Source organism: Thermoascus crustaceus, assembly GCF_041956765.1.
Source record: "Thermoascus crustaceus strain CBS 181.67 unplaced genomic scaffold VTN00scaffold_1, whole genome shotgun sequence".
NCBI lineage: Eukaryota > Fungi > Ascomycota > Eurotiomycetes > Eurotiales > Thermoascaceae > Thermoascus > Thermoascus crustaceus.
The window spans coordinates 20,503-39,862 of record NW_027192527.1 but is presented as its reverse complement, the minus strand read 5'-3'; the positions used below and the strand labels follow the sequence as shown (position 1 = coordinate 39,862).

Sequence of the window (19,360 nt, the reverse complement as noted above, 5' to 3'; positions counted from 1 at the left end):
TTTCTGTCGAGAGACGAATTATGACATTGATTTGCACTGCTCTTAATTGGTGCATGTTCTCCTTTAGGCTTCTATAACTATGGCAGTAGGAGATAGCCCGCAACGAACGATCTATCCCGTTATCATGAGAGCAGAAGTAATATGTAATTAAAAATAGTGAAATTTACATAAGGCCGCGTGGTTGGACGGCGCCAAAGACCACCGCTCTCGAATAGTTCTGCTGTTCCTGGATGGACTTCTCCACGGTCAGGAGCAGACGGGTCGTACGTATGCGCAATTCTATATAAAACATCATTTAGAAGGTTGGTATTCAACAGTCATCGGATAGGCATGTGGAAACCCAGACGGAACAAACGTACGTACCTTCAATATCAACCTCATAAGTGACTGCGGGTCCTTCGTCGCGATACATCAGAACCGGCATGTCCCGATGCCATCTCTTCTCCCTGACTCGGAACTTGAGACCAACATTCTTCCTTGTATCGACCCAGAGAATTCCGCTCTCTTCTTCCCGTCGTCGTCCACCAGCCAGCGGCCGGCTACCCGCACCTGCGTCGGAAGGGATACTATCCTCTCGAGTGGCGTTCGCGACGGCATCGATCCTCCGCTGGGCATCGTTGATGATCCCCAACTGCGCCTGCTCCTCCAGCCAGTCTCTCCATATGCGGATGATCCCGTCCTCCACGGTCACCGCGCTGAGCAGAAGGTTACTGTTCGGTATGACCTTGACGAGATTCACCACCGTGCAGAGCTGCGAAAAGTCCTCCGAGCTCTCGAGGTGTACGCTGCGCCGGACGAATTGCGGTGTCTTCTCCTCCAGTACCTCTAGCTCTTCCTCAGGACCTGCACCAGCAATGCCCACCATGGTCCCCGTCCCCGTGGGAAAGAAGCGCCGGCCATTATTATTATTCCCCTCGTCTGCACGCGGGATCGGTCTGAATCGCGAGTACAGCGAGCTCAGCAGTCCCAGCCGTTCCGCCACCTGAGTATCCTCGTACAGGGAACCTATCCCGTCATACTTGTCGCTCAGCCCGGGCGTGCCGAGGTACGTGCAGAAGACGTGGGGCTCGGTGAGTTTCGAGCTCGGGTGGAAGCATTCCAGCATGAGCTTGTAGTCCTTGAGAGAGGCAGCAATGAGAAGACGGTAGTGCAGGATGCGCAGGACGAGGGCGAGGAAGCGGTGCGAGACGGCCGTGAGGGGGAGGAGGGCGCGGGTGGAGAAGGGGGTGAGGATCTGGACGAGGACCTGCGTGGTTGGTTAGCTTTGATTTGAATATGACGTTTGTATAATTTATAAAGGAAATAAAGAAGGAAAGGAAAGGAAACAGAGTGGAAGTATACCTCATTGGGGAGGGAATACAGATTCAACCGTCCCTCTCCATTGCTGGCTGCCATGTCAACTCAACGGTGCGTGCTGAGATGAGACTCCGATCGACGTTACGCACGACAACCAAGGGACCGAACGGGATGATCAGTCGAAACAAAAGAAGAAAACAGTAGACCCTCTCATCCCATCTAGACCATCCAGACACTCTATCTTGGTGAGATGTATACCAGGTGGAGGGGAGTCGGGAACTATCGCGATAAGCGATAAGATCCGCCCGCCGCTTGACGTCACGCTCCTCTGGCGCTGCCTCGGGACGAACTTCCGCCCCTCATGCTGTGGTGATATTGAGATTGAACCACGAGAAGATTGGAAAATAACAAAGAAGAGGTATTGGTCTGTACGATAACGGCAGAAAAGTCGATGGATTGAGGTATGGTCATAAGAGGAGGGGCTTCAAATATAAATCTCAGTGTCCGCTTACAGTACATGCTACTTTGTAGGACGTGAGACTCTGAAGGAAGCAGCTGAGATTGACATCTTTCTACATGTCGACTGCAAGAATTGCAATGTTTTCTATCTACTTCGAATGTTGAACCTAGGAATTTCGAAAGCTACCCACTCATACAGCTGCCGATCTCCTCGAAACCTCTGCTTTTCTGGTATCATGCGCGCAATCCCCACTACACCGTCCGTCGTAAAGCTTTGCGGGTCTTTTCAACTCCACTTCTAGCTTCCTGTATAAGTTCTTGTCCGGGTGTTCTTTTGGAACTGTTGGGTGATGGCCTTGAACTACTTCATCTTGTCCGTCGACTCTTTGTAGTGTTGCTAGGTAAGTATTGTTAGTGCTCAAATTCAGAGAAAAGGATTGAATTAATTCTAAAAATACCATTTGGTGATGAATCGATCTCGTGGGACAAATTCGGGCAAATTGGTCATGCAATGGCGGGACTCAAGGCGTCATCTGCTTGAGCTTCCTCAGCAGTACTATTTGTTAAGGCCTTAGGCCGACTCGTCATCTGGCTATGTGCCATTACGAATTCCCACCGCTGTGCAGAATGTTTTTTTGTTCTTGTGACCAACTAGAGGCTGGATATCATAATAGCTGGAGATTTTCGAACGAATCCCTATCCAGGATGGAGAAGAGGTCGATGCTATTACTCGCTGAAGCCTGACTGGGCGGGGTTTGTGCTTTCCGGCGACAAACCGGCGGCAAGGCTCATTTTGGCACATCATGACGATACAGCGTGCGATAAGAAATCCTGACGGTCAAAAGGAGGTCCGGCATCGTCGGATTCATTTGCGATCGTCGCCCTTTTGCTGTTGCCTAGGTAGTTGCCCGTTGACCTGGATGAAAAGATATGGCGTGCGAACATCTCATCTGCTCCCCCACTTCTAAGGGCTTAGGCCAGTTCAAAAGCCCACTTCAGTGCAAGCTAAAAATTGCAGCATGGAGCCACGAACACGCCTTGACCTATTGAAGGAGCACACGCCTCGAAGTTAGCAGGCGAACTGGACGATAAGGGCGTCGTCATGTCTTGATACGGAATATGCGTTGGTCCCTCGCATATTCCGAGTCGTACGGCACCACGTTTCTTCCAGTCCAGTCCTTCGCAATTTTGAGCACGATGGACGTGGCCACACAGGCTCTTCTGTTACTTTTCTGCCTGCCCCAGCAGAGCTGGTGCGTTGGCCGGAGATCAGTGCTAGTATCGAGCATGCCGCGACGACTGAGGAGGCTGGAAATGCCCCCGCATCTCAACATCAGAACGCCGCGAAACGCAACATATAGGCGGAAACCCGTTAAAACCTCACGATTTATTCAATGTGGTCCGGGCTGAACAGTCTACAGAAAGAGCTGGGAATTGATAGGAAAATGGCCGCGAACCCCAAAGACAGTTCTCCAGGTTCTCCTCCATCGAAGCCTGGTTGGATGAAAAGCATTCTCGGACTCAGCTCACCAAGGCCGACAGTCCAAAAGGCTTCAGAGAATGCCGTGAATGTCCCGGATCGCAAAGAGCCGAAAAACAAAGAAGTTGCAACCGAGCCGCTGCCAGTTCAGCAACCCAGTATTGATTCCAACAGCAACGCAGAAAGCGCGGTAAAGAGTGACAAATGCACTCCTGCACCATCTGTGAGTCCGTCCAACCCCGAGGCGGCTGCAGCGGATATTGGCGACGACAAGACAGAGACTGGGACAGAGCGTCGGGAAGAGGCAGAGGCGACACCGGCGAAGAAAGAGGAAGAACCCGCAGAAAAGGAAATCAAGCCAGACGAGGAACATGATGACCATGAAGTAAACGATAATAATGACGATAATGACCGGGACGACGATGCCTACGATGATGATGATGACGACCACGGTGAAGAAGATGAGGAAGATAGAGTTTCAACTAAATCGAAATTCGCTGTTCTCTACGACGCATACGCCAAGCAATTGCAGAGAGAAGAGAAAGGGGCCAAGGCGCCGAAGGGAAGTGCGCCTGAATTGGTCAAAAGCCTCGTCCGCTGTCTTCAAGCGTTGGAGGATCGGATCGAGCAACTAGAGTCAGAGAAACGATGGAGAGACGAGAGGGATGCAAGAGAAAAGGAGACGGAACAGTTGAACGGAAAAGAGGAAGAGGAGGAGGAAAAGGAACAAGAGAACCCCGAAGAAGAGACCAAGCCTGACGATCAACCCTTCGGGCCCGAAATAAAATTCTTTTCATTTGACGACGAAAAACAGTCAGAAGAGTTTTTTGAATTGAACTGCAAGTCTCACGTTCTCAGGGTCCTCCACTCTCGAAAACAGAAGGAGGGTAACGTACGCGCCTTGTCTGGTGAGGACGCCAGGCCGGATCCCAATTTAATCGACATCATCGAGATCCGTATAGATTCCGAGCCGATAGCCAAATTCCTGGAGAAGAAGATCAATTATACCCTACATGAGGCATGTTTGATCCATATTGCAAGGCCGTTCCGGTTGCTGATACGAAATGCCAATATCGTTCGGGATCAACTTTGGAAACTGGAAGAGAAATTTGGGTACGCTTTTTCTCAGAACTCCTAGTTTAACCTGCTGACACGCATTTCTGCAGAAACTCGGGGCGCTTGCAATTTTCATCGCATGATTTCACCGAAGACGTCCCTGAACTAGTACACGACGAGACGGAAGAAGAGAAGGCAAACGAAGACATCGATAACGGCAGTTTCTCAGCAAACCCGGAAAACTCGACAGATGATGGACAACCAACGGAGCCTTTTGAGACAAAGGATGCGTTGGAGCACTTTCGACTGTTGGTTGAATTCATGGATGTATACCTTGGAAAGGAATTGAACAAGTACGAGGAATACCAGACCGTTAAGCGTACCACCATCGCATTTGAGGATCTCTGGATGATATTTGACATTGGCGAGACAATCTACTGTCCCTCAAGAAGGAACGGTCTCGAGATCCAAATGGATGAAGAAGTACATACCACTTCTGGGCGAGAGACACCGCAAGCGTATCGAGTCGTTGCAACGGTTGGCGGAAGAAAACTTCCGGGACACAAAACTGCTCCAATCGTCAGAGGCTTTCAATCGCCAGTCCTGCGGAACGACAAGTACAGTCCTCTGGAGATTGACTGCTACTACCTTGACTACAGCGGAAGCAAGTACGACTGCGTGGCCGACAGGTTTTCACTCAAACCATTCGAAGGCGAAGTAGCGATCACCTCGCTAGAGGTTTATCCATTGAGATTCGGCACACATGAATCCGGGGAAGACGGAAATACTCTCGAGGAATTCTTGATTGATAGGGGCCGCAAATTCATCGAGCTTTCCGAGGTATCCCACAGTCTTTACGAGGGGTTAACAGTTGGAGAGAACCCTGAAGAGGTGTGTAGAACAGAATGGCTCTTTTGGGGTTGAAACTGTCTTTTGCTCACAAGCCATAGATAAACAGCCCGGTCATTGTCGATTTTGCGCTCGCTTACCAGCACAACGAAGGACTGATTCCACGGTTTTGCCTTCCCACCACTTCCAATATCAGAAGAGATCCTGGAGAACAATGTGAAATGAGAAAGGCTACCTGCGGAAGTCTGCGTCGTCGCTTCAGTGAATGTTGCGATAACGATGGCTATGTGCTGTACCAGAGGAGTCAAGTTACGGACATAGTCCCAGGACTGAAATACATGCTAGACCACTATGAAAGGATAGAATCAGGAGCAAATGATAAGATCGAGCGCCTCAAGAGGAAAATGGAGGAGCATAACCACATCATGCTGCTCCCGGGCGTGGTGTACGGATTTGCTTTGCGGAATCGGAAATGGGGTGAGTCCCGGGCAAGTCAAACCTCAAGGCTGAGTTTTTGATGCTAAATTAAGATACAGTGGAACTCGATCTCACTATGCTTACGCCGGCGACACCCCAACTGAACGGCTTTGATGATCTCGTTCTTCCAGAAGGATACAAGGAACTGCTCCAAGCTTTAGTGGAAACCCATGCAAGGGGTACATCGTCAGCTTGGGGAACCCCGATAGGTAGTCATGAGGTGGACCTTGTTCGTGGGAAAGGTATAACATTGCATCATGTTTCTGTTGACTTATACTGATATGTTCATCAGGACGAGGATGTATCATCCTCTTGCATGGCGCTCCCGGCGTCGGAAAGACTTTAACGGCAGGTAAGTCGTCATCAACGCTTATAAATCAATCTATCAGGTCACTAACCATATGCTATGCAGAGTGTGTCGCTGAGTATACTCGACGTCCTCTTTTCCCGATCAGTTGCGGTAAGCCCAATACATATGAAAGCCCCTTCAAGTTGATGGGCAGTGGGCACCAAAATAGATGCTGATGACCGTAGGCGATATTGGCTACGATCCCGATCAGGCGGAGAGAAATTTGGAGAAGTACTTTACGCTCGCAAACAAGTGGGGATGTGTCCTGTTGCTCGATGAGGCCGATGTCTTCTTGGCGAAGCGCAACGTAAGCTAAACCTCCAGTGTGTACAATCGATGGAAGAAGAAATTGCTGACCCAGAACAGAAGCATGACATTAAACGAAATGGACTTGTATCAGGTAATGCCAGACACTTCTTCCCCAGATAGGGCACCACCTTTCTAACGATGTTGCAGTATTCCTACGGATTCTCGAGTACTATTCCGGGATCCTGTTCCTTACAACGAACAGGATCGGTGCATTTGATGATGCCTTTCGTTCACGGATACACCTGAGTCTGTATTATCCTCCCTTGGGTAAGAAGCAGACGATGCAACTCTGGAAGATGAACCTGCGACGGACTGCAGCTCTCAATGAAAAGCGTAGACAAGAGGGACAGCCGGAGATCGTGGTCAAAGAAAAGCGGATCCTCGAATTCGCCAAACAGTTTCACAAGCCGCTCCGCTGGAACGGCAGACAGATCAGGAACGCCTTCCAGACGGCCATCGCATTGGCCGAATTCGACGCGAGAAATAATGATGACGAGAACAAACCGCTCGTGCTATCGGAGAAGCATTTTGTCAAGTTCGCCAAAGCTTCCAAGCAGTTTGACCATTATCTCAACGTAACCCATGGCGGCCACGATGAATCGACCATTGCTATGAGAGATCGTATGAGGTGGGATGCCAAAGCACTTCCCGGGATCAAGTTTCCTGATGAATCAGACGATCGATCATCATCTTCTTCCTCGGATACGGATTCAGAGTCTTCTTCTGGCGATTCATCAGTCCCGGAGGACTCTGGACTTGATCTGGATGACTCGAAGGATGAGAAGAGAAAGCGAAAGGCGAAGAAATCCAAGGGAAAGGGGAAGGACAAGTCTCACTAATAAAGCGGACAAGTCGAAGGACCGAAAGAAGGAAACCTAGGATTGATTCTCCCACAACGCCTGCCAGCACGTGCTGTTTGATGATACCCTTCCATTTACTTCGTGTCAGCCGTATATTATTATAGGGGGTATGGATGAGGTGGATACTGTGTCATTTTTCGCCAGTTTTTGAGCGTGTTTTGCTTGTTTTATCTTGTTAGTCTATTTTTGGCCCACGAAGAGACTGCATGTATAGCCACGTGTGGGCAATAGGTAGATAGATTGAAGAACCAGATGTTCCATGAGACCCCTAATACTAGGTAGTCTATATCAGATCCGCCTGTATTCAGCATTAAGTTGGGTGTGCATGAGATATCGAATCATCATCGCTTCACTGCGATGGTTCATCGACTTATTGAAGTTTATATTTCTTTTTACATTTTTGGAAACCCCACAAGGAAAAAAAAATTCTGCTGCAGATCTTGTCTAGTTGAAGATCACAAGCGCACTTATTGTTATTTATGGATGGGATGATCTGCAGATCCCAGGTCAATGGTGAGGAGGCTGGAGGCCGGGAAGGCGAGCACGGTGTGGTGAAGCGCGGGGGCGAAGGGCGGGTCAAGAAAATAAAGAAAATCGATATATCAGAAAATCCGGGGGAAAGGAAAGTAGAGCTGAGGGTTGCGCTGGTGGGGAGGTGTTCTTGGCTGTGATCGTCTGTGATATCGAGCTTATATCGTAGATCACGACAGCGTCCGCTGGAAGGGAGCTTATATAGTGAGCATATATCCTATCCCTGCGGATGTCTTTTCCTCTGGCTCTCCCGGAGTACCATCATCCACCGGATCTATCCACCACCAAATCACTGTCTGCGGAACACCATGGACGCTGTGCAGCGCTTCTTCTCGTCTCCGCGCTTCGCCGTCGCGGGCGCCAGCAATGATCCTAGCAAGTTTGGCTATAGACGTTCGTGTTCCTCCTCTCTCTCCTCTTCGGGGTGATCTTCAAAAGAAGATGGATATAGACTAGGTAACTAACAAACTAACGTCAGTACTCGCGTGGTACCACCAGCACTCGCTGCCCGTCACGCCCATCAACCCCCGCGCGCCCTCCATCTCGCTGCCCTCCAAGGCCTACGACACCGTCGCCTCCCCGTCGTCTCTGCCGTCGCCCTCGCAGACGTCGCTGTCCGTCGTCACGCCGCCCGCCGTGACGCGCCAGGTGCTCGAGGAGGCTCGCGCTGTTGGGGTGCCGGCCGTCTGGCTGCAGCCGGGCGCCTTTGATGACGCCGTGCTCGACTACGCGCGCAAGAACTTCGAGGCTGTTGTCGCTGGGGATGGTGGACGGGGTGGTGAGGGGTGGTGTGTCCTGGTTGACGGTGAGGAGGGCCTGGAGAAGGCTGGGATGAGCTGGACGAGCCAGAAGCTGTAGCTGAAGCAGCCGGATGGGAGGATAATATATGATGTTTCTACGGATATGTACATACGAGGACTCGGATGTAGGGAGATGGATCGGTACGCTGTTTATGCTTTATGCCGAACTTACAGCACGGCTGTACACGTAGAGATGACCAGCCTCCGGTATAACACGCGTTGCGTTGCTCAGGCAGCCCCGCCTCACCGCAACATCGTTCAAAGTCTGCCCGGACGGAGCAGGCAAGCGCACGACGAACTCGACAGAGAAGAAAGAAAAAAAAGAAAAACGAACTCATATGCAACAAGGAAAGGGAGGTGACAGCGATATCATGCCCGGTTCATTCCTCTTCAACTCGCCCGTTCCCCCCAAGCTCGACCTCGCCGGTGCGCCTTCGCAGCTCTTCCAGCTCCCGCACTCGCCCAGCGCCTCGTCGTCTCTGTCCCGGTCGCTCTCGAGGAAGCGCTTCCGTTTCGATAGCCAGGAGAAAGAAAGGTACGGATGGGATACAGATGGTCATCGGAGAGAGTCGGATTGGGACAATCTACTAAATGAAAAGTCCGCCAGCCCGGCTCCGCTCGTGAGAACCGACTACAGGCTGCGCGAGGATCAGGATACCATCACTCTGGGCCTGGGTCAGGCCACTCGAGATGCCGCTGAGCTGGACTACCGTCCAAATCGATATCGTGATGCTGCTGCCCGTGATGCCATGTCGCTTGACGCGAGCGTCGACTCGCTGCCTTCCGCGAACACGCCCAGTCGGAAACGCCCACGTCGGACGTCAGATATCGGTGTAGAAGAGGGAGATGAAGATGGGGATGGAGATGGAGAGAAGAGTACTACTGCCAGCACCACCACCCCTGCCTCCAGCTGGGGACGCGCCGTGTTCAACGTCGTCGGCAAGGTCTGGGATTTCTGCTGGTCCGGTGCCTTTCGAGGCTTCTACGCGGGCGGTGGCCGCGGATACATGATGAGGCCCGACGCTCCACCAACCCCCGACCAGAGCCAGAATCAGAGCCCGAGCCAGAGCGTCTGGCAGTCTGCGTCCAAGCCTGCTGGCGTCGACCAGGATGGCGTCTTCGCACCTCGTGTCAGAGACATTACACCTATCCCGGGCCAGTTTCCTGAGGACCAAGACCGCGACAGCAACATGAACACCAACAGTGACCTCCGCAACAGCTGGGTGCTCGTGCACCACGACGATGAGAACCGTGAAACAAGTCCGTCCGCCGCCTACGCCGCCCGCAGAGTCCCGCGCAGGACCACCGCAGCCACCTTCCGCCGCCGTTCCGCCGTTCCGCCGCGCCTGGGCAACAAGCGTCCGGTCTTCTCGACCGCCAGGCCGACGAACCCAACACCGCCGAAGCATCAGAGATCCAGCTCAGCGTCGAGCGAAGCCCAGCGCTACGCTGCCAAAGTGCGCCGCCTGGAGCGCGAGGAGGACGCCAGCATCCGCCGCTTGAACGAGCAGCTCAAGGCCATGATCAAGGAGGGCCGCGAGGCGCTGGGGACGCGCGTGGAGATCGAATCGATGGATCTGGAGGACTACGAATAAGACGGTCGATCTGATCTTGGACTTTGAGAGAAAATATTTTCTCCCTACGATTTCGTGTCATGTTTTGTTGATACCCTGAGCGTGATCATATGACGTCTCTCGCTCTGTTTTATTTCTTACTCCACGCCTTTCTATCTATCTCACGACGGCCGCTTTACAAACCGAAATCGGGGATGAAGTTTTACTTTGGCTTTATTTTCATGTTACAAAATTATCACATTACTACTACTTACACGAGATTGTATTCTGGTGGGCGTTGTGGCTGCCGAAGCAATAGGGGATTTTTTTTCTCTATTATGCGACTCTACTTGACGATATCGACAAGAATGTGATGTATCTGGATGATCAACGATGAATCAATGATAAATGCTATAGTTCAGATGAGGTTGATGTGTTCGTTTTTTTTCTTTAGATGTGTGCTGCAACCGCCTTGTTCTCCTGTCTGGAGATTACCGGGTCACCTGGCTTGGTAGCTACAAATGCACCATGGAAAATGGATGTATTCGCGGCCGAATGCAGGCCAAAGAAATAATTCAGATAGCGTCAGATGGGTCTGCGTTCTGTAGCCCTATGCGCCGTTCAACGTGCAGACAGACCCTCGTGCGGAGTATAATCAGCGCTCCTCGTGTCCCGTTGTGCATGTCTGGAAGTGTATTATGATCCGTTCTACATTCTACATTCCTGACATAGGCTAAGGACAAGCCTCTCACCCCCCTTGCTGCGAGACGCCGGATCCCACCTCGTGAATGGATCCGAACTGTAACATGCTGCGATTCGATGTGTGGTTTTGAATCATCGCCAAGCCAGCCTCTTTTCCTTTGCCTTCGGTTTTTTATCCCTTTCGCCCTTTGTTGTACAGTACTTTGTCACAGGGAGATGGGAAGGGGGGAGTTGCGCTTAGTTCCCTGATCTTCTCCTTTGCTGCGAGATGGGATATTCATATGCTGAAATCGCGCTTCTTTCACTGAGTCCAGGACGAAGCTACTTACTTCAATCCGCTCACTTCAACATCTGCTCAAGTCACTCCTTCTACCTATTGAATCGAAAGGAAAAAAAAGAAAATTCGAAATGCCATCCCCAAACGCCCTACTCATCTCACTTCCTCTTTCGCTCCTCCTCGCGCCCTCGATCATCGCGTCCCCGATCCCGATCCCCCCGGAGCTGGAGTACCTCGGGGATCTGAAGACGCCGAGTATGGTCAGTCTCAACCCTTTCCCACCAAACCCGAATACATTTAATACTTTGGATGATAAACTGACGATATACCAGCCCATTCCAACACCCGTCCAACCCAACCTCGAGAACCTCAACGACCTCGACAACTTCGACCACTCCGCGCCCCAGATCACTCCGCACTTCGCGACTCCCAGCATCAACCCGCATCCGCTGGCGGAGACGTCCAGGCCGAAGGGGCATGTGGAGGGGAGTAATTTGATAACGGCGTTGTTGAAGGATAGTATTTTGGTAGATTCGTTGCCTGGACATCGGCATTGAGGTAGATGTGAGTCGGGGGAGTGGGGTAGGTTGGTGAGGGTTTTAATCTCTGTGCGGGTTTTTGTTTATGTCGACTTTTTTGGGAGTTATGAACGGGAATGGAGGATCTAGCCGGTCTCTTCTGTCATGGGCTGGGAGAGTGAGATGTGACAATGTTCAATTTTAGCCAGGCAGGATAACGGATAACAGCTGTTATGAGAGAATGAAGTTACGTGCTACGTTGTGTATCTACCTAATCTATTGTATATGACTGAGACAAAAAAAAAAAAAAAAAAAAACAAAGTTTACTACCTTCTATGTAATCTCTCTAACACGGCCAGCAGAACAGGTACTCTTCACTACCCTTTTTCAGCCATTCAGAAGGCCGTAGAGCCGAACCAAAGGTGGTCAGATCTAATACAAATAAATAGGCAAAACCTCTAAAAGAAAAGATCAGGCGGCCGACAAGCATTCTGCTCTCAGAACACTAGATTCTGAAGGGTTTAACCCATTCGATGCATTTTACATACTATTTTGACCATTCAGCATGCACAGATGCCTGCCGGACAGTCTATATTTTGTCATTACTACTCCATACTAACTGACTCTCCAGAGCTGAACATTAGGTAGGCATTAGAGCTGGCTCTCAGTTGAGCAGATCCCTGAGGAACAGGCCCTCTGGATCTAGAGAGAGATGTTTGAGAGAGGCAGCTCTAGGCTTCAAGCAATTCTCTAAGCGCACCGCCCTTGTGTTCTCGTAGGCGAGGTGGGCAATAATACCATGTCATGGTTAAACTACTCAGTCATAAAAAGTGTCTAGACGTCTGGTTGCAGCCATCAGCGCCAGATATAGCACATTTCCTATAAGATACCATCCTGTCATGGCGCAACGAGGGTGATCGGTCACGTTTGAGCAGTTGTATAGCCCGTAGATCAAGAAAAACCTCAACCAATTCTATATTTCTGTATTTTGGTATTACTAGCTAATCCGATTCAAACACCTTCAGCTTGTAAAGCCTTCCCTCGTACGGCCGCAGCACCAACGGCTCCTCGATGGACTCGGTCTTCGTATTGTAGTTGCATATCAGCATCCTCGCGCCCTGCAGCGTCAGGCCTTCCTTCGTGTACGAGCACGAGACGGCGTCGCACGAGAAATTGAGAATCACCAGGTAGCAGGCGTGCTTGGATCGGCGGGTGTAGGACCATGTGCGTGGATTTTCGGGGTCGAGACATTCGTAGGAGCCGTATAACTGGAAAGGAAAAACGTCGATTAAAAAGAAGATGTATGTTGATTTTGAGGGAACCGCTTACCAGAGTAGGGTGGAACTTCCGCAATCTGATCACGTTGTGATAGAAGGACAAGACGGAATCGGATGCCTTCTGCTGATTCTCCAGACACCACTCGTTGCCATCGGGGCAGGGAGGGATCCATGGTTTCGCTGTGGGATCGGTGAAGCCCCCATGGGGGCCATCGCTCCACTAAAAGATATAAGTACGTTTTCTTTCAATGTCTATAATGTCTAACTAACCGGGATTGGCACGCGGGTGTTGTCTCGCCCTTTCTGTAGGATGGCTCGTTTGGCATTTTCTGCCCGTTGAGGACTGCCGTCCCTGGCTGCTTTGGATGCACTGGATAAATATTTAGCGGAGGAACTCTTGTTTGACTATCTTGCACTCACGAATTCCAGAACATGATGGTCTCGATATCTTTGTTCATCTCTTCGGAAAAGCAACCCGGGTTTATCATCCCCAGTTCCTGTCCCTGATAGATGAAAGGGGTCCCTTGTAGCGTGAACAGCCATGTGGCGAGGAGTTTCGCGCACAAGGCTCGAAATCTGGGGTTGGAGGTTGTGAATCTCGAGATCCCTCTCGGTTGGTCGTGGTTTTCACACCAGAGCGTGTTCCAACCGTTGTTGTTGATCATGGTGTTCTGCCACTCTGTGATGATCTGCTTCAGCTCCGGAAGCTCCCACTCGCGGAGTAGCCACTTGTCCCCGTCATAGCAATCGAGCTCGACGTGCTGGAACTGAATGATGAGATTCAGCTCCGGACACGGTTTGTTCAGCGAGACGTATTCGATTGCCTGAGCTGGGGTGATGCCGCAGGACATCTCCCCGATAGTCACCACGTCGTACTTTGAAAAGACATTTTGGCACATCTCTTTCAAGTGCTTGTGGACATTGGGACTAAGAGATGTCAGCTAGGCATCGAAGAGAACGTCTACCTAAGCACTCACCCATTTGCAAATAGGCAATTGGCTGGCTGGAATGGAGAGTCGGGCTTGGTAACTGGGGCATCCGGCAGGCCAGGCGTCTTCGAGATTAAATTCATGCAGTCGAGCTCAAACACGCTTGTTAGTGCCTTTTAGACGCAGGCGCTGCTATCACTTACCCGGAAGCCATCAATACCTTTGTCCAACCACCAACGAAGCATCTTATATATCTCTTGACGGAGCTCGGCGCATTCCCAGTTGAGATCTGGCTGCTTGTCACCGAAGAGATGTAAATCTTCTTGAGTCAGTTTACTATTTTTGTGAAGATTTGAGGCTTCTGCGATTTCAACTTACAGTACTCCTCTGCGTCTTCATCATATTCCCACGCAGAACCTGGGTTGCCAGTCAGTATCGACCAAATGTGGGGGCATTGGTACTAAAAACCTCCAAATGCACTCTCCCAGTTATTTGGTGGGACTTTATTCCCTTCAGAATCGTATTTTGGTGGCCTCCATATATACCAGTTTCTCTTGGGTCCGTTGGGGTCGCGCCGTGATACGCGAGACGTTTGGAACCATTCGTGCTGCATGCAGCATATTGTCAGTTCCTGAATCAAAGCCTATTCCTCGCAGCGCTCACTTCTTTAGAGGTGTGGTTGAGGGCAATGTCAAGGATAAGTTTCAGTCCTTTCTCGTGGGCCTTCTTCACGAGACGATAGACGTCTTCCAGCGTCCCATAAAGGGGGTTTATATTCCAGTAGTCGCTGATATCATACCTGTTCCGCTGTCAGCTTTCGCTGCAACATTGCTCAACATGCATTATGGCTTGCTTACCCCATGTCGTACATCGGCGACTCGAAGATCGGGGAGAGCCAGACGATGTCAACCCCCAAGTCGACAAAGTAGTCCAGGTTGTCGAGGACCCCCTGCAAGTCGCCCCTTCCGTCGCCATTTGTATCCTTGAAGCTTGGGACGAGAACCTGATAAACCGTTGCCCGCTGCCACCAACGCAGGTTCTTCACAACTTCATGTTCCTTTTCCACTTCTGGGGACTCTGCCTGGCGTTTCACCTCTGTGCGATCCATCCCATTGGACGTTTGTTCCTGACCAGCGCCGGCGGGTAAATGCAGTTACTATCACCAACATCCTTGTCGCTGGGATTCAGGAGAAGCCAATTTCTAATGTGCTGGATTCTTCCCGGATCATACCGGCCTGGACGATAAGATCGACTCTTCCCAGTGGCCGTTCCAGCGTTCATCGTCTGGGTTTCTTGAGATCATCTCGGGATCATTCGATGTCATCCCACGGCCCTCGGAGGACAATTCCATCCCGGAAGCCATGTGGCGGTCAACGATCATAATTGGCTCACAAGGCCGAAGTCATAGCTACGTCGTGCGGAGTGTCAGGAAGGCCTTGTCCTCCTTAAGCAGAGGAATCCCTAGGTTTTCTTGAGATCGCATTCTCCAGAATGCTCTCCATGAGGAATTCGACGCTTCAGAGACTCTTGTACAGCGGGTTACGACCACCGAGCCCTATCCAAGCCCTAAAGCCGTACAGAAATATATCGCATTTGTACAATAAACCTTCACCCTTTGTCTATAGTACACGCAGGTGTTTCCGCAGTCCGTCTCAGCCTGAACGCGCTATGGCCAGTATCAACCCTTACAAGAACACTACAGCCGCCAATCCTTACCAGCCCCTTGTGTTGGACTTCGACCGAGCATGGTGGCGGGAGATTGTGATATACGAGATCTACGTGCAGTCGTTTCAGGACAGCAATGACGACGGGATCGGAGACCTCCGGGGCATCATCAAGCGTCTGGACTACCTGAAAGACCTTGGGGCTGATATGCTTTGGTTAACGCCCATATATGAGTCCCCGCTGGAAGATCAAGGTTACGATATATCGGACTACAAGAGGATCAACCCACTCTTTGGGGACATGGTGGCGTGGGATGAACTCTGCAACGAAATACATAAGAAGGGTATGAAATTAATGATGGACATGGTTTTCAATCATACTAGTTCTCAGGTCCGTCAGTTCTAGTGTTTAAGTCCATTTTTGATGCTGAAAGTGAGGGGGTCTGCTAACAACACGCAGCATTCATGGTTCCTTGAGTCAAAGTCAAGCAAGGACAATCCGAAGAGGGATTGGTATTTCTGGAGGAAGGGACAGACGGGAAAGAATGGAGAGCGCTTACCACCAAATAACTGGGAGAGCTTATTTGGAGGTTTGCATATTCTGTCAGAATATCAACTGAGACTTGCTGATGATACATCAGGCCCGGCATGGACTTACGATGAGAAAACTGACGAATGGTGTATGTTGGCTGTCATACCTACATGGCTTCGACGAAGTAGGCCAGAAACTAATGTTTGCAGATTTACACCTTTTCTCGTCGTCTCAGCCAGACCTCAATTGGGATACACTGGCGGTTCGTGAAGCCGTCTATGATACCATAGACTTCTGGGCACAGAAGGGTACTGATGGCTTTCGTGTACGTTGGAAGTAGTCCTCTTCACTCTGCTTGCAGCTAATCCTTGCCTTCAAATCCTAGTTCGATGTCATAAACCTTGTTTCCAAAACCCCCGGGCTTCCCGACGCTCCAATAAAGAATCCAGACAAGAGGGAGCAACCGGCCATAGAGCTGTTCACGAATGGGTAATGATCTCCCCAAATTGTATATATAATTTGGACATCCGGTAACAGAAGACAGCCCGAACATCCATAAATACTTACACGAAATGAACATGAAGGTTCTTAGCAAGTACAATTGCTGTACGGTCGGAGAGATGCCCTGCGGCGTGGCAGAGTTTGAGGCGAGCGAGTATGTCGGAAAAGATCGCCGGGAGCTGTCGATGGTCTTTCAATTTCATCATATGGATTTAGACGGTCAGGATGGCGACAAATGGAAGCTTAGAAAGTGGGAACTTCCGGAACTCGAACGAGTTCTGAGGATTTGGCAGCAACACATGCTAGGGAACCACGGTGAGATGATCTCGAGACCCTCCATATTCCCGAGGCGGCATGAAAACTGACTTAGTGATTATTCCAGGGTGGAGTTCCCTTTATATGGAAAACCATGATCAACCAAGATGCATATCGCGTTTTGGCACAGAGGATCCGAGATACCGTGCAACATGCGCCAAGATGTTAGCGACATTTTTGTTGTCGTTGAGAGGAACTCCGTTCTTATACCAAGGGCAAGAACTCGGGGTTCCACATCCCCAGAATTGGAGCCTTGAAGACTACAAAGATGTCGAAACCCAGAGATACTACAAGCAGTATGTATTCATATCCCCTCAATGTCCGCTCGTTTCTGTGCTCATGCTCGTCTAGAGAATACGACCGGAGAAAAAGGGAAGATCCATCAAAGGAGCCAGACATGTCCGACGTCATGTATGCTATCAAGAAGAAAGGCCGGGATAATGCGCGCACGCCCATGCACTGGGATACGACTCCGAATTCAGGCTTTACCGGTCCTACTGTCAAGCCATGGCTTAAGCTGAACGACGGCTATGCCGATATTAACGTCATCACGCAAAGACGTGACCCGGATTCTGTTCTTAATTACTTCCGGAGGATGCTCCATATGAGAAAGCAACATCCTTTGCTGGTATGTTTTCCGATCTGATGAGCGCCAAGTATCTACTAACAGAAGCACAAAGTTCTACGGCGCCTACGTGCCCATCAACCCCGAGGATCCCAAGATATATTCGTTCCTCCGGACGCAGGGACCCTGGCGCAGCATCGTCTTCTGTAATTTCACGGCGGAAGAGGTGGAATATTGCATACCTCCTGAGATTGACATTGATCTTGCCGTCATGGTGATAGCAAACTATCATGTCTATGAGGATAAGCTGCAGCGTCGGACCATACTGAGGCCATATGAAGCGAGGGTCTACTCACTTCGCAATTGAATTACGACTGTTTAACTAACAGTCAACTACATCAAAATAAAGACTTCCACTGACTTGGGGTGCCATTGGATCTACGGTGTAACACCATCGGCACACAAGACTGTGATTATAGATTGTGAGACATGCACATTCTTCCAAATATATATAATCTGGAAATATTTAAAATGACAGTTGAAGATGTGTACTCCGGTAACTGTAGACATAATTCAAAAAATATATACGGAAATCATCGAGTATCGTAGTGCGTAATTGTAAGTGTAAAGTTGACGGACGTGGCTAGTACATGATATCAGACGATTTCTCTAACTGTTCTTAAAGCTCACCTACTCGTCATATCGGTAATGGGTTCCGCATAGCTTTCGGAGACTGTTTCCGCTCCACTCGCCAATCACAATGAGGATAGATTGTTTCTTCAGTCAATGGCAATGGATTGATCGATTGAGAATCTCGTGCGTGCGCTTTTATCTTAATATTATCCTGCGAGAAGAATGGACATGCTCCATGTCTGTATATAATACATATTGTACTATGTAGATTGCGTTGACTGTCTCCGTTGGTAGGTTGAAGTGTCATGGAACAGATCACAGACAGAACATGTATATATTGCATAGGAAGGCATTTAGAAAGAAAAAGATTACTTCGACTATATCAAACTTTTTTTTGTATGAAGTACCGAGTAGACGCGGTAACAGATGCACATAATATCTGTCTGGCATGGCAACTTTATGTTCTGCTCGATTTCATCCACTTTTAAACTTCCGGCCATCCACGAGCTCGAAGCTTCCAACACTAAATTTCCGCTCCTGCAGACATCGAAGAACACATTCTGGAGACAGAGACTGGCTGAGACTGCACCATTGATGACAGCTCCATGGAGTCCAACCGATACAAATCCAGCGCCGTCCTCAACACCACCGAGGACCGTCCCCCCGCGATGCGCCCCGAGAAATGGACCGGCCATCCCGGAACCCGCGCACCAGACCTCCACGTCCTCCAGGACGGCAAGTCGATCTCGATCCTCCACCTCCTCCAGAGCGAGTGGACGCTCTTTTCCGAGACCGCCACCTGGGGCGACCTCCTCGCCCAGGCGAAGGAGAGTCGCGAAGTCACTGTCCGAGCGAAGCATATCCATGTGGGCGTCGATGTGAAAGTTCCTGAGGATGCGCATGCGTTTCGGAATGCGTTTGGGGTTGAGGAGACGGGGGCTTCGCTTGTTAGGCCGGATGGGTATGTTGCGTGGAGGGTTGTCGATATGCCATCGGATGCTCTGTCGGTGTTGGTGGAGGTTTTGAGACGGGCGTCGGCGGGTGAGAGGCCGAGTTTGTAGGGAGATGGGAGATGGATCTGGAAAGATTGCCGTCTTTGGTTGTATCTGAGCATTTCTGGGAAGAAGGATCGTTGTCTGGATTGGCGGCTGTGTTACAATGACATATTTTGCGAGAAGTTCTTATATTGACAGGTATCTAGCAAATAGATGACGGGAAAGACTGTTTTTACAAGACTTCCTTTACCAGCAAGTTTAGATGTCAAGAAAGATATATCCATTCATGGACCTGTTTGACGGTCTAACTTGACAGGAATCGAAGATGATCTAAGACCGGTTGGATCCCCGTACCTCCAACGACGATTTCAGCGCCGTGCGCGACCTAATACCTAGGTTGCAACAGCTGAGCCGTCGGTTCTCGCCGGTGAGG

General features: G+C 50.2%; 8 protein-coding genes across 8 annotated transcripts; 6 read left to right on the top strand and 2 right to left on the bottom strand.

Moving 5' to 3' along the window:
• Window positions 1–163: 163 nt before the first annotated feature.
• Window positions 164–1,395, bottom strand: VTN00DRAFT_15 (uncharacterized protein; the record flags this gene model as incomplete). The annotated part of the gene is made up of 3 exons (XM_069427613.1): window positions 164–279; window positions 364–1,246; window positions 1,342–1,395. 3 exons carry the CDS (start codon window positions 1,393–1,395, stop codon window positions 164–166), a joined length of 1,053 nt encoding a protein of 350 aa, XP_069290723.1.
• Window positions 1,396–3,200: 1,805 nt separating this feature from the next.
• Window positions 3,201–7,114, top strand: VTN00DRAFT_14 (uncharacterized protein; the record flags this gene model as incomplete). Its single annotated transcript, XM_069427502.1, has 9 exons — window positions 3,201–4,348; window positions 4,402–5,182; window positions 5,242–5,617; window positions 5,677–5,859; window positions 5,910–5,969; window positions 6,030–6,077; window positions 6,152–6,273; window positions 6,333–6,366; window positions 6,423–7,114. 9 exons carry the CDS (start codon window positions 3,201–3,203, stop codon window positions 7,112–7,114), a joined length of 3,444 nt encoding a protein of 1,147 aa, XP_069290722.1.
• An 860-nt stretch (window positions 7,115–7,974) lies between these two features.
• On the top strand, window positions 7,975–8,524 carry VTN00DRAFT_13 (uncharacterized protein; the record flags this gene model as incomplete). The annotated part of the gene is made up of 2 exons (XM_069427391.1): window positions 7,975–8,059; window positions 8,145–8,524. The coding sequence occupies 2 exons, from the start codon at window positions 7,975–7,977 to the stop codon at window positions 8,522–8,524; spliced, it is 465 nt and encodes a 154-aa protein (XP_069290721.1).
• Window positions 8,525–8,837: 313 nt separating this feature from the next.
• Window positions 8,838–10,061, top strand: VTN00DRAFT_12 (uncharacterized protein; the record flags this gene model as incomplete). Its single annotated transcript, XM_069427280.1, has 1 exon — window positions 8,838–10,061. The coding sequence occupies one exon, from the start codon at window positions 8,838–8,840 to the stop codon at window positions 10,059–10,061; it is 1,224 nt and encodes a 407-aa protein (XP_069290720.1).
• Window positions 10,062–11,129: 1,068 nt separating this feature from the next.
• Window positions 11,130–11,555, top strand: VTN00DRAFT_11 (uncharacterized protein; the record flags this gene model as incomplete). The annotated part of the gene is made up of 2 exons (XM_069427169.1): window positions 11,130–11,258; window positions 11,331–11,555. 2 exons carry the CDS (start codon window positions 11,130–11,132, stop codon window positions 11,553–11,555), a joined length of 354 nt encoding a protein of 117 aa, XP_069290719.1.
• A 962-nt stretch (window positions 11,556–12,517) lies between these two features.
• On the bottom strand, window positions 12,518–15,085 carry VTN00DRAFT_10 (uncharacterized protein; the record flags this gene model as incomplete). The annotated part of the gene is made up of 11 exons (XM_069426606.1): window positions 12,518–12,784; window positions 12,846–13,013; window positions 13,064–13,163; window positions 13,214–13,720; window positions 13,771–13,874; window positions 13,926–14,011; window positions 14,101–14,139; window positions 14,191–14,329; window positions 14,386–14,521; window positions 14,580–14,848; window positions 14,954–15,085. 11 exons carry the CDS (start codon window positions 15,083–15,085, stop codon window positions 12,518–12,520), a joined length of 1,947 nt encoding a protein of 648 aa, XP_069290718.1.
• Window positions 15,086–15,390: 305 nt separating this feature from the next.
• On the top strand, window positions 15,391–17,666 carry VTN00DRAFT_9 (uncharacterized protein; the record flags this gene model as incomplete). Its single annotated transcript, XM_069435910.1, has 9 exons — window positions 15,391–15,777; window positions 15,847–15,976; window positions 16,028–16,066; window positions 16,128–16,243; window positions 16,304–16,407; window positions 16,463–16,734; window positions 16,802–17,030; window positions 17,086–17,362; window positions 17,415–17,666. The coding sequence occupies 9 exons, from the start codon at window positions 15,391–15,393 to the stop codon at window positions 17,664–17,666; spliced, it is 1,806 nt and encodes a 601-aa protein (XP_069290717.1).
• Window positions 17,667–18,537: 871 nt separating this feature from the next.
• VTN00DRAFT_8 (uncharacterized protein) lies at window positions 18,538–18,993 on the top strand (the record flags this gene model as incomplete). Its single annotated transcript, XM_069434804.1, has 1 exon — window positions 18,538–18,993. The coding sequence occupies one exon, from the start codon at window positions 18,538–18,540 to the stop codon at window positions 18,991–18,993; it is 456 nt and encodes a 151-aa protein (XP_069290716.1).
• Between the last annotated feature and the right edge of the window lie 367 nt (window positions 18,994–19,360).